This window comes from Nematolebias whitei, chromosome 8 (genome assembly GCF_014905685.2).
Source record: "Nematolebias whitei isolate Nwh7 chromosome 8, NemWhi1, whole genome shotgun sequence".
Classification (NCBI taxonomy): Eukaryota; Metazoa; Chordata; class Actinopteri; order Cyprinodontiformes; family Rivulidae; genus Nematolebias; species Nematolebias whitei.
Window position 1 is genome coordinate 24598656 of NC_056505.1, and position 14071 is coordinate 24612726.

Sequence of the window (14071 nt, forward strand, 5' to 3'; positions counted from 1 at the left end):
ATATATATAAAATACAGAGTGTGTTCCAACTACATGGGGATCACGCTCTTATTATTAATAATAATAATAATAATAATAAAAATAATGTCATCACAATGTCAGAACTGTATGTTTCCATACAATGGCAAAATTAGTCTCTGCATTTAACCCATCCACCACCAGGTGGTGCAGTGGGCAGCTATTGAAAGCGCCCGGGGGGCATTTTGGGGATGAGGTGTGCTGCCCAGAGACACCACGTGATATGCAGTGATTGGGAATGGAACCTGGGACTTTCCCTTAGAGATAGGGTGAGAAGCTCAGTCATCCGGGAGGGACTCAGAGTACGCTGCTTCTCCATGTCGAGAGGAGCCAGTTGAGGTGAGGTGAGGAGATGCCTTCTGGACGCCTCCCTGGAGAAGTGTTCTGGACATGTCCCACCGGGAGAAGACCCAGAGCAAGACCCAGGACACGTTGGAGGGACTATGTTTCTCGACTGGCCTGGGAACAACTTGGGATTCCCCCAGAGGAGCTGGCCCAAGTGGCTGGGGAGAAAAAAGGCTGGCCCTCCACATGAAAAGAAGTCTGAAGTCATGTTGTTCCCTTCCATTGACACGATCACAGACCACTGCATCGACCTTTCCACTCTAACCCTATCAGAAAAACAAAGAGTCACTAATCTGGGCGTGATAATGGACCCTTCCCTGAAACTTAACAATCATGTAAACATGATTATTAAATCATGTTTTTTCCAAATGAGGCGGGTGTCTAAACTGAAGCCCATATTGTCCAAAAATAACCTGGAGACAGTAATACATGCATTCATTACATCTAGACTTGATTACTGCAATTCACTCCTGTTTGGTATCAGTCAGACGTCCATTGCACGACTACAACTGGTCCAGAATGCAGCAGCCCGATTTTTAACCAGTACAGGCAAAAGAGAGCACATTACACCAGTTTTGGCCTCACTGCACTGGCTACCGATTCACCTTCGAATCCAGTTCAAAATACTGCTGTATGTCTACAAATAGCTGAACAGTCCCCCCCCCCCCCGATCTGCTACAACCGTATGTCCCACCACGTTCCCTGAGGTCAGTGGACCAATTGCTCCTCACAGTTCCAGGAACTCGTCTTAAGTGCAGAGGTGACAGGGCCTTCTCTGTATCAGGACCAAGACTTTGGAACGAGTTACCTCTGCTTGTCAGACTGGCCCCCTCCCTCTCGGTTTTTAATTCCTGTTTAAAAACCCACTACTATTCAGTAGCTTTCAACACCAGAGGATCTGTGTTTTGAACCTGTATGCTCCACACTGGTTTGTCGTCATATTTATTATCTGCATCGTTTTTATGTCTATATTTTTGATTTACTTCATTTTGTATATTGCTTCGTGTGTTGTCTGTTGTTCTGTCTGTACAGCACTTTGGTTGGCCTTCTAGCTGTTTTAAGTGCTCTATAAATAAAATGGTATGGTATTTACGCTGCTAACCCCGCAACCCAACTCTGGATAAGCGGAAGAAAATGGATGGATGGATGGATATATATACAGTAGTCCCTCGCTACTTCGTAGTTTGACTTTCATGGACACTTTTGCGTTTTTTTTAGTGATTTTTAACTTTAATATTACTCATGTGTTTGTGACGGTAAAAAGTGCCAATCGCGATGGTGTATGGAACGCAATGCCCGCGATAATCGAGGGATCATAGATATATATATGAAATCACACCAGATATACCACCACACTTTTCATTTATTTTATTTTTTATTTGGGGTGGGGGATGGGTTGCGACACGGTGGCGAATATTGTAGAGCTGTTGCCATCATTGAGAAGGTCGCTGGATCAAAATCCTGGCCAGGAGTTTGTATGTTATTTCCATGCATGCGTGGGTTTTCTTCGGTTCTCCGGTTTCCTCCCACAGATCAAAAACATGCATGTTATGTTGATTGGTAACTCTAAATTGTCCCTAGATGTGAGTGAGAGAGTGAATGGTTGTTTCATTTGTCTCTGCGTGTCCCTGTGATGGACTTGCGACCTGTCCAGGGTGTCCCCTGTCTCTTGCACAGTGGCTGCTGGACATGGGCACCAGTGACTCCCGCAGTCCGAAAAGGAAGTGGGTACAGATAATGGATGGATGGATATTTGTGAGAGTGGTAAAAATAATTTTATGTATTTAGCAGTAGAAAGAAAATACTGGGGTATGTTTTCTCATTATATTGCATAGCTATAAGTATAAATGAGAAAAATGCCACAAAATAACTTGACTGAGTGTAAGAATTACTTTTTGTTATAACAACCAACGCTTTAAGTTTGAAATGTATTTACATTTTTGTGACTCACAAATAAGTTACTTTTACTCTTGTTGCCACAACACCAAAAGGTAATAAAAATAGAAAAGCTTTAGCACTTAACACATTTCAACTAGTAAAACTTCTCTAGAATAATAATAATTAAAAAAAGCTATCCCAAGATGATATTAAAACCTTTGTCAGTAGAAGAATAATGTATGTACTAAAGTTACAAAGTAACAACAGCTTTTAGATGTCTGGGCTTGATACAAAGAGGGACATTCATGTGAATGCTGTTATGTTAAAGAGTGTCTCTAACATTCAGAGAGACATGTAAAATGAGCTGCATGCCCTATAAACTGTTTACCTAATGTGCAAATGGAATGTCAAAAGTTCTACTTTTCTACTTTTGTAGTAGATGCACAGTATTCGTAGTAGCAGCACAACGGAGCAAAATAAAGGTACAGAAAGTTAATATTAATGGTGAGGAAGAGAACGCTAATTCTGAAAAATGTTATAGTAAAATAAATTGAAATTGGTTGGCAAATACATAAAATTAGACTGAATAAAAACTGATTGCAATTAATTTGTTGTCAGTCGTACAGAGAAGGACTTGCATGTTTTATGTCTGTGTATCAATACAGTAAACACACAATGCTTAAGCAAAAATGAAAACTAAAAATGTCAAGCGTCAATAGTCAATAGTCTTAACTATTACATTAAAACGCATACCCAGGTAGACCGGTGAACTGTTATTTGAGCTTACAGCATAGAAAAAGAGTGAGAGGAAACAGTATGAATGGATCCAACAGGAGGTATGGACCAGGACTAAGACTCAGACTTGAGTTATTCTCAAACAGCTGAAGTAGGCTAGCTGCCAAAAAGATTACAGCTTGCCAGCAATATAGAAATGATTTTGATTCAGTCCAGTCAAGGTCAAACTTGACTTAGAGTATTTACTGTGTCATATGATTTAGAGTCAATGTTAATGTTTAATTTTATTTTTGCATAGTATTAATACTTGAGCGGCTGCCCATTCACATGTCCATCCATCCGTTCGTCCATTTTCTTTACCTGATTTTCCTTTCCAGGTCACAGGGAGCTGGCGTCTATCTCCAGACTCTCCCCTACACCTAGGAACTATTTAGAGCTACCAACAAACCTAGCATGCATGTTTTTAGTCTGTGAAAGGAAACCGGTGTGCCCACAGAAAACCCACATGTGTACACTGTGACCATGCAAACTCAACTCAGAAAGTCTGTATGCCGGGAGGTGATCCTGCACTGTTCAACCGTACTTGCCCATTCACAAACTTTTATGTATTTTTACAATACAAATAGTAACATCCTTTTTCACTATGGAAAACTGAGGAATTGAACAAGTAAGCCCCACAATTATATTGCACCAAACCCTCCACTTTTGTTGTAAAAACATAAAAATGACGTCTTGTCACATACATTACTGTCCCCCTTCCATCAAAGCGTTTAACACATTTTCAGATCTTTTAAAACATTTTTTTTTCTTCAAGAAAACAACTTGAGAAGATTAGATCACCTCAGGACCATTTGGCCACAAGCAGAAAAAAGGGAAAGGGTTGAAATAATGTATTGTTTTAACATAATGATAAGTATATTTATTTTATTTTTTATTGAATGAACAAATGTGAGTTGTCTGTCTGAAATAAGTCTTTCTTGTAAATGAGTCCTCGAGGCTCAATGGGAACTAACCTGTATAACTAAAGGTTGAATGAATATTTTAGATTTGACCAAACAGAAGCTATACTGAACTTGACTGAAGTCTCCTTAGTAAGTGCAATAATCCAACAGCTGAGGTGTGGATGTGAATGTAAGTGAGATGTGAAGCAAGACGAAGGCATTCTGTTGCTTCTGTAATAATGTGCAATGAAAATAAAAACATAAAAAACATGTATATAAATCTGTATTATTCAGCTAAAATATGTGTGCATACAAATTAATTGATCCACAACTCAAATACTGGCAGCATGACCAAAAGTATACAACCATTGAGATCAATTAACATAAAGAAATATTCTGACCATGTTTTTTGCCTCATCATCCAGTCCTACAGTTCAACATGGAAATGAAAACAGACTGAGAGCTGACAGTAAAAGCAGAACTGTGTGTCATGATGATCATTTATACAAAAAATAAAATAAAATAAATCCTGTCAGATCATGTGAAGTAAATTCCTCATGTAAGGAACATGAAACCAAGTGTGATAGAGTAAGATGCCTCAGTAGCAAATTACACCTTATTAAAGTGTGTATGAAGGTATTGCCAGAGGGTGAGAAAAAAAACAAAAACAAGCCTGTGTTGACAGCTCACACACCCACCGCCTGTTAGTCCTGCAGCAACCCTAACTCCTGTCACAAACCAAGGAGTGACGTCTTTCACACACAAGGACACACGCACACACAGAGGTTTGTCTTTCTATCTTTACGGGGACTTCCATTCATTTTTCATGCATTTCTATATCCTAACCCTGACCCTAAACCTAACCATTACCAGTACATAACCCTAAATCTAACCCATCTTCCTTTTGCATTTTTGTTCTAAACCTAACCGCTAACCCACCAACGACACTTGAATCTTATGGGGACCGGGCTTTAGTTCCTACAAAGAGCAGTTGGTCCTCACTATGTAGTTAGTATGTGTTGGAAAAATGGTCCTCACAAAGTAACATAAATAAGCACACACACAATGCACACATATAGATAAAATAAAACACAAATAATTATAACCAAGAAACTCATTTATGAAATCCAAATAAAAAAATAAAAAATAAAAAAAAACTATATATATATATATATATATATATATAGACTGATGTAATCCTAATTTGCAAACTCTTTCTTAATTTATTTGGCCTACAGAAATGTGAATTTTGATCATCTTAGTTGGCTGGATTAAATCATAGGACGCCTTTGAAGAGGATGACATTGTTTTCATTGTTCGTCACATTCAAACGGACAATAAAGCTAGATTTTGGAGTCATTTTCTTTGTTTGACCGCAAGGTAAAGCGGCTGAGCTGGGTGCTTTGAGCCGCACGCCGCATGTGTGCACGTGAGCGTCTGTGTGCACGATTAGAGCGCGTACGGTCAGTGTAGCTGATAAGAACGTTGCAGTGTGTTTGCAGTGTGTGTGTTTTAGAGATAAAAATCCCAGTGGTCAACACGAGTGTTGGGCCAGTGCTTCACTGACCAGCCCTTAATCTAGAAGAGAAAAAAAAAGGGAGGGGAAGAGGGAAAGAGAGGGAGGTAGCCATGTGGTTAACACTTGCTCACTGAGAGGCGACTGGAGCACAGCCAACCTCTTCACACACAGGCTGACCACACAAGAGCCTCTCTTTCTCCATCTTCCTTCCATCCTCCCTTCATCCCTAGTCTAACATACCCTCGCCTCATTTCGTAAGCTCACTCGGCTGCTCCACGTACTTTTGTACCACTTTTCTATTTTCCATGATTTGTCCAAATTCCTCTTTTGAATTTTCTCACTTATGTCTCTTCCTCCTTCTACAACCCTATAACACTCTGTCCACCTCCCCCATCAAGCCTGTTTTTGCCAAACATCAATCACTCTGTCATTTCTCACCAGCTGTCCATATTTCCTTCCTGTCATTCTTTCTGTCTCTAAATCCTTTAATGCCCCCCCCAACTTACCCGTATAGGTATGCGTTCGGTGTCAGTCTCTTTCTGTGGGTTACGGTATTTCTCGTAAAATTCTCTCTTCTTTTTGCCCTCTTGTTCATCTTTGCGCTCCCTCTTTTCAGCTGGTTCGTCTGAGGCTTCAGCGGGGGAGTGAATGGGTGATGACTTTGCTGGCTTTTCCACTTCCAAGTAGTTCAGGTTGGGGTTGAGCACCATCACACCGTAGCCCTCCTAAAACAGACAAAAGATCATGAAGCAGAACAGTATAATCAGTTACTGTTCACAGACTGTAGAAAGTATTCATGATATATTTGTTCATTACTACATCTCTTTATGTATTTTAGTTCATATCTTAGATCTCATTAATGTTTTTCTTTTATATATATATATATTTTTTTTTTTTTTTCAGTTTATTTATATAGCGCCAAATCACAACAAAGTTGTCTCAGGGCACTTTACAGGAACATTCACATACATAAAAGCCAATTAGTAAAGTTCTCTATCTAAGGAATCCAGCAGACAAGATGAATCTTGGCTTCGATGAAGTCTCCCATCCTGAGCAAGCACATACATTTATTTATTTATTTATATTTTATTGTTGGATATAACTGGGACCCTGTGTACATAATCTTGTTCCACCACAAGTACCATATGAGATGCGAATGACAAATAAATCTCTCGGTCTGTCTGTCTCTGTGTAATATTGCAAATGTGCATATTTAAACCTATTTTAGATTAAAAAAAAACTGTTTGGAGGGATGAAACAAATGGAATTTGTCAATATAAGTTTATATTTTTTGCAAATGTATTTTTTCATACAGTAAAGCAGACGTGTGGCTCAGATCTGTTTTCAACTTTACATCACGCATTATGTGAGATCTGTTTGCTGCTGTTTTGCATTTTAAAGCCTATAAAGTCAGCACAAACCATAAGCCATCTTCAGTTTGATAAATAAATGTCATAACTTCAGTATTTTTTTTTTGTTTAACATGCAGCATATTATAAATGTCCTTATACAACTAACATTAGTTCATGTTTTCCTGGAAAAGCTTGGCAATAGATATTAGAATAAAATCTTTGCAACAGTTAGAATCTTTCAAGACTGAAGAAAAGATGCAAATTGTGACTGAAAGAAAGGGCAGTGAATGAGATAAAGGAGAAAGTGTCACTGCGGAGACAAGCCTGAGAAGTAACTGGGGGATTGGAATTCAGCGGTGGTACTTTCAGTCAGTGAGTAGCATTTAGTGACTCCAAAGGCCATGTGTCGCTTAATATCAAACTCAATCGATCCTACCAGCACATGGAGCGAAGAAAAGGCATCTGTTTGGAACTGCTCACAATTGTATGTGAATAATTTGTAACATTTTTTAATCTGTACTACAGTGATCGACAAAAACAAAACTGGAAAATTGGGCAAAGTTTAAAATATACTAAAATTAGAATGATGTAAAATACAATAAGTTTAAGGCAAAAATCTGATGTGAGCACATAATACCAGTAAAAGTGTGTATTGTGGAGAAAAGGAAGTTCATCTAAGTCCAAGTCACTTTTTCAACCCATTTTAATTAACTTTGTTTATTGTTCAAGCTCTTTGAAAAAAAAGAGGCAGGAAATATTTGGATTCCTGTTTCACTTCGACTGTCCTTTTTTCAACATAACCTCCATTGTGAACACACACACACACAAACACACCAGAAATCTTTAAACTTGTGGGGGAACGCCTGAGCCAAAGCATACAAACACACACATGAAAAAACACACGGATGTAAGGAATGAGATATGACAAAAAAACCTTTAGGAGATGCTGCTCAGCTTTCTCTCTGTCACACATAGTGTCCTCTCATGGCGGCACGTCTTATCATTCTTAATAAGTGTTAACACAATGTGGTTGTGTTCTGCTGACGCAGCGTGTGTGTGTCCCTCCAGAGCAAACTGACATCAAACCTGCCACACACCCTTTAACTTAGCACCTGCCGTGTGTCGACAAAGGCAAACTGGCTTTAACAGTAAAATGACACTTTCTCACTTATTAATATTGTAAAATTAGTCTTGTTTGCACTTCCTGTCAAACTGAGTCGGGCTTTCCATACATGCACGTAGCAAAAAATAATAATTGAAATTAAACTATGTTAGAATAAAACATTTGTTGTGATACAAGGATATGTGGATTAGATTCATTTGTGCATTAAAATTTGGGACCAAAAAAAAAAAAATAAAAATAAAAATCCCCCAGAAAGTGCACTGCCAACCTTAAGGAAAGTTTAATTACTTATAATAATAATAGTAATAATAATAATAATAATAATAATAATAATAATAATAATAATAATAATAATAATAATAGTAATAATAATAATAATATATTTCACTGTAAGTATATTTGTAATCTGCTAGTGTTTCACAACATCATATAAATGTTTTAAAAAATTGGCCACTGGATAGCTGTCACTCCAAATGTAAATAAGTAATTCTTCCAAGCGTGGATATGTGTTTGTACAGCAGAAGCAGAGTTGGAAGGAAATCTATTACAAATACTTAATAAAGACTTAATGAACCAGCATCACACAGACATCTGTACACAAATGTTTAAGTTCTAACACAAAAGCACACACACACACACACACACACACACATTTCAGTAAATGAAGTGCCAGATGGGAAAGAGTTAAAAACAGCGGATGGGGGGAAAGAAGTAGAAGTGGAGTTGCAGAGATTAAAATGTTAAGACGAATACTGACCGGATAGAATAAAAATAAATAAAAAGAAAAAGAAGATGTATCATAGCTCAGTACACAATAGAATTGTGCCACTGCCCACTGGTGGTGGCCTGAAAAAAATACTGACAGCGCCAATTAAGCCAATGGCAACAATATCATTATGTTAAAGTGGTACAGATAATCTTACACAAATAACTCTTTGTAAGGAATATATGTGTGATGTTTTTTTGAATGTTGGATGATAATGGATACATTCTAAGCAAATGGTATCAAATCAATCGAGCACAGCAACGACTCCAGAATCAGAGCTACATCCATACTGCCAAGATCAACAAAAGCAGAAAATGTGCACACTTCAATAAAAGTTGAATTGAAAGCAGAGTGGGTCCAAGGAATTCATTGTATTGTGTAGGTACTCACCAAACTGTTGCTGATGTCCCAAATTCTTACCCTAATCCTGGTTTGCAAAGGGCAAACGTTAATGGTGGAGCACAACCGATGCACGTGTTGGGATGTGAACTCCACGGCCTCTAAACATGTTCAGTCTTTAACACTTTACTCTCCCCAGCTTTAAACACACTGTTAACATCATGATCCCCAGTTCCTTTCCATTATTGCCCTTATCCCTTTCTCGAGAAAAGCAAATACGTCTCATAAACCTAATAGTGCTAACCCTTTCAGCGCTCCAGTCACCCAGAAGAACATTGCTGTAAAGACAACCAGTGTCACTGGTGTGCTTAGTCTGGAAGATCAGGGCCACAAGATCACCTCAGTGTCGGAAGCCATCATTCATTTAAACACTAAGAGGCCTACAGTGGTGTCAGGACAACCTGCTCGCCCTGTCTGGTCACTTCCTACTTCCATTCTTCTCTGCATCAATCAGACTGAGCATGTTGGAGTTTATATTTTTTTTTTTACTGTTTGGCAAAGCTGAAATTACCCAATGGAGTAGAATATTTTATGAAAAAAAAAAAAAAAACATAAAACATATAACCACTATCACAATTACTACAACCAAAACTGCATGGTGTGAATAACCAATTAGAAATAACGCACTTCAATGAAAAAATAATGTTTAAGTAAAAAAAAGGCATTCAAACTGAAAGCAGATTGTCTTTCACCAAATTTATTCCACCAAGATTTAGTTTATGACTCTACAAAGCCAACCCCCACTGCCACACACACACACGCTCAATAATCTGATCTTTGTTTTGAGACGAGCTGTCAACGTACAAATCTTACACATGCCGATGGCAAACTTTGGGTCACCCTGCTTCTTTTACACCATTAAATCTCTCACTCATACACATTGCTAGCATTGCTTAACACCGCCTTTGTCCTAGACACACACTGTGTCAGATAAGATAGACACACATGGTCTTCTAGCAGTAGGTCAATCTTGTCTTTCTGCTGTAGTGTGCAGCCTAAGTCTCTTCCCATGCCCTGTGTGTGCCCCTGTGCCACTACCACACTGAGTTCCTGCCCCGGGGCCAGCGGTCAAGAGGGTCACCCAAGCTCCTCTAAGGGGGGACACCCCAACCCTCACCACCCTGATCGGGATGCTCCTTAGCTTTCCTTTGTCAGCTTGTCCCACATCAGATAGCACAACAAAGAGTGCTGCTGCTACGGAAACCAGAGCTTGCATCATCATACCAAAAAAAATAAAAACTTTTTTTGATCTCATAACACAAAACTGGAACGTTGATTAAAAATGAAAATAATCCTCACCATCTGCAAATCATTAAAGAAAAACAACCAATACATTTAATAAATGGTCAGATTCAGTTTAGTGATTTGTCGTTACAAAACAAAAACCACATTGAGCTGCAAAACATCACTGTGATGACACTAATGTTGACTATGATAAAATACAATTGTTGCCAACTAAAATGTTTTTATATATATATATAAAAAAAAAAAACTGTGAATTCACATTGTGTGTATGTGTTTGCCAGTGCACATCTATTTGTCCACATCTGGATGAGTACACGACTGTGAGTGAAAGTAAATAAGATGTTCCTTTAAGACAGCAGCGTCTCTAGTTTTCCAGTGTTGTAATGAAATGAAATGTGTCTAATGTGCAAGAGCGGGGACAAAAGTGGCTGGAGTGAGAGGGTGTTTCATCTGTGCGTGTGGAGCTCCACGACGCTTTGATGTGAGAGCTCTCATGTAGTGAGGCAGGGATCTGGGCACAAGGAAAAGGACATCACTTGACAGGTACAAAGCATGGCTGATAGCGGTCATGGGTGCATGAAGTGAGGAAAGTGGACAGCATGGTTAGGTGAATTGGAGGCTGTATGTGTTGTATGTGTATTGTTAGCTGAATGAGACCAGATAACTTCTTTTTCCTCCCAGTATTATTCTGTTCCCTGGGTGCTGACATAGCTGCCCACTGCTCCACCTGACTGCATCTCAGGTGTGATGGGTTAAATGCAGAGAACCAAATTCACCATTGTATGGGAACATACAGTGATGGCAATCTCAGACTTCCCTTCCCCTTCCCTGTTGTAAGCCATTTCAATAATCAACATGACATTATATGTATGTTTTTAAACTAGATTTCGGGAAGCCTGCACTTTTTGTTTCATATTAAGAGATAGTTAAGATCAGGGCTACTAGCAATGTTCACTTTTCTCACAACTTATACTGCCATGTTTAAAGAAAATAAAGCTCCCGATTTATGAAAAGTCTTGACTGACAAGCAGTACTCCTATAGTAGGAGGAAGATGAGAGGAAAACATGCTTACTGGTCATACTGGTGTTAGTTATGAACAAAGTACAATGGATAATTGAGAAGAAAGGCTACAAAGAAAAAATAAAAAAAGAACTTTGGTATCATAGTTCATATAGTAGATGAAAATACACAATATAGGAGTAAAAAGTGTTTACCGGTACATACAAAAGGAAGACCAAATAAACATATTAGGGAATATGTATAAAACAATCTGAAGAATGGGTAAATATAATAATACCAAGCAAACACTCTGCTGTCTTTCCTTTACAGTCAGGGCCACCCTGCTCCATGTGACCTTGTCTGTCCAAGCCTCTATGTGAGCTAACTTTGCATGCAGGGCCTCTTTATCCACTGGATTCCCTTCTTTTCTCAATCTCACTTTTTTTCACGCCCGTCTCCCTGAGGCCGAGATACCACACACTTCGCACAGTACTGTCAGATTAAGTCACGGTGGCCCTTCTCTTATTTTCACAAAGCACCAGTTGGAGACCCCCCATATCCACAAAACACACAGTTGTGTTAAAAGGAGACCGGTGAGGAGGGAGAAAACTTACTGTATGATCGGGGTTATATAAAAAAAAAAAAAAAAAAAAAAAACAAAACCCTGAGTGTATCTTAGAGGTGATGTGAGAAGAGATGAGACAGGATTGTCATCAGCCTGTCAGCCAAAATCAATCACCCTCTTGATACAGAGTTACCGCTTCAGGGACATGCTAGGGCTTAAAGAGAACGTTTAAATATTACTAAATATGACTTTACAGCAGAAAACAACCTAAAATTACAGGCTACCCCAATTTTTTTACACAGTACATAGTAAAGTAGAATTAAAGATACAAAGTTAATATCTTAATGCATGGGTTTCTCCAATAAAGAATGCACATATCATTAGATTTCTCTAAATTTAACTTTTTTACAACAACATCAAAGACTCTCTTTGTTGTTCATTTGAACTTATAAGCTAATTTGGTCAAAGTAAAATACCTCTGGAGTAACAATTATATTTTCCATGAGTTTAATGAGTGCAAATAGTTCGGGTTAGATAAGAAACTAACCATTTGAGTGAGTCAAATCAATGAGTTTGCAACAAGAAGTAGTGGTTTTAACCTTGGCTGGGATGCATAGGCTCATTTGGATAGTGTATATGTGGAGTTGAATATTTATAAATAAGTTCAAAGTCGAGCAGTGTGGGGTGGAGAAGGTAGAAAGAATAGTACAGCGTCTGATCCTTCATGCCTCAGCTTTGTTTCAAGCTCATATTTACATTTCTTTCTCTCCGTTTCACTTTGTTTCTCCCATCCTATCTCACTCCTCACAGCCTATTTTCAGCACAATTGAGAAAAAGGACGACATAAAAACGTTCGTACAGAAGTTGTTGAGTAACAGTCGAATGCCGAAGCCAGTTTACGAGCAAGTTGTTTTCCACACTTAATGTCTGTGCATGTGCTCAGGCACGTTTCCATTCTCCATGGTTTATCAAGCTTCCGAATGTCTGGAGTGGCATCGCTGCATTTACGAGCACACACAATGAAACACGGAGTTCGGAGGCCGGCTTCATCTGCTCTCAGCACGGCGTGCACAGAGGGAGGTGTAGAGCTGGGGGTGAGGCTGCTAGACTGGGGGTGGATGTAGCATTAATCACCGTCCAGGTGGAAATTGTCAGAGCTATCGATTGTGCAAGTAAATGTTACAAAACTCATTTGTCAAATTTGTTCTTTTTTTTTTTTTCTTACAGAGAAGCATTACAACTGTGAATGTAAATTCACACAGATTTTTCAGCTTGGCTAAGCTGCAAAGTCACTTATCTGTCATAAAAAACGACCCAAGTTTGTCATTAAAAAATAACTTAACAGTTTCACAAACTTAAAAAAAAACAACCTAGAATTAAAATGATCCTGCTTTGATGTCTACTTCTGTGTCTGCAGATTATCAGATAAACTGGACAAATAGTGAACTTTGTTTTCCAGAATACCCTAATATTAGAGCATCAAACATCTGCTTGCCACAAGAAACGAAATACAGTAGAAGAGCCTGCGGCCCGCAGAGAGAAAGCTATGGGGAAATAAATACAGCAGGCTTACAATGATGCCGTTCCCATTTTGATTTATATATTCTATATTGCCTCCCCTAAGCATACACATGTATTTTTAATGGAGGCACAGAGAGATATAGATCATGGAATGATAGGTGCCTCCCTATTCTCTCACATAACTATTTAATGTATAAATCAGGGGAAGAGGTGAGCAGGGAGGGTAAGGCAGAGAGGCTACAAAAGGAGGAAAAACTGGAAGAGTGGAGGTGTCCCTGAAGCAACTCTGCCCTGAAGGGCTTTTAGTACTGATGCAAAGAAAAAAAAAAAAAAAAAAACAATACAATGAAATGGATATTTGTAATAAGTGAAGAAAATTGATAAAATAAGATGTAGGGGTGATTTATCGGCCCCTATTTTCTTAATTTTGGAAAATCGGCCGATACTTGCACGAGAAACCGATTTTTTTTTGTTTTAACAACAATTGTCTGAACTTCATTTATATTTCAGAGCACTACCTCGTGGCCAGTTAAAACAAGTTTGTACTGTTTCTAGGATATTGCCCAAGGGTATGTTTTTCAATAAGATAAGATTAGAAAATCAAAGGTGCATTGTGACCTTATAACACCTGACAGTGTTGCTTATAAAACAAAATCGGTATCGG

General features: G+C 38.6%; 1 protein-coding gene across 1 annotated transcript in view; it reads right to left on the reverse strand.

Moving 5' to 3' along the window:
- The window catches only part of fam172a (family with sequence similarity 172 member A), a 183740-nt gene that overhangs the window by 100683 nt on the left and 68986 nt on the right, over nucleotides 1–14071 (reverse strand). The window contains exon 7 of the mRNA XM_037681102.1: nucleotides 5943–6161. Coding sequence (XP_037537030.1) covers nucleotides 5943–6161 — 219 coding nt within the window. The remainder of the gene's footprint in view (nucleotides 1–5942; nucleotides 6162–14071) is intronic.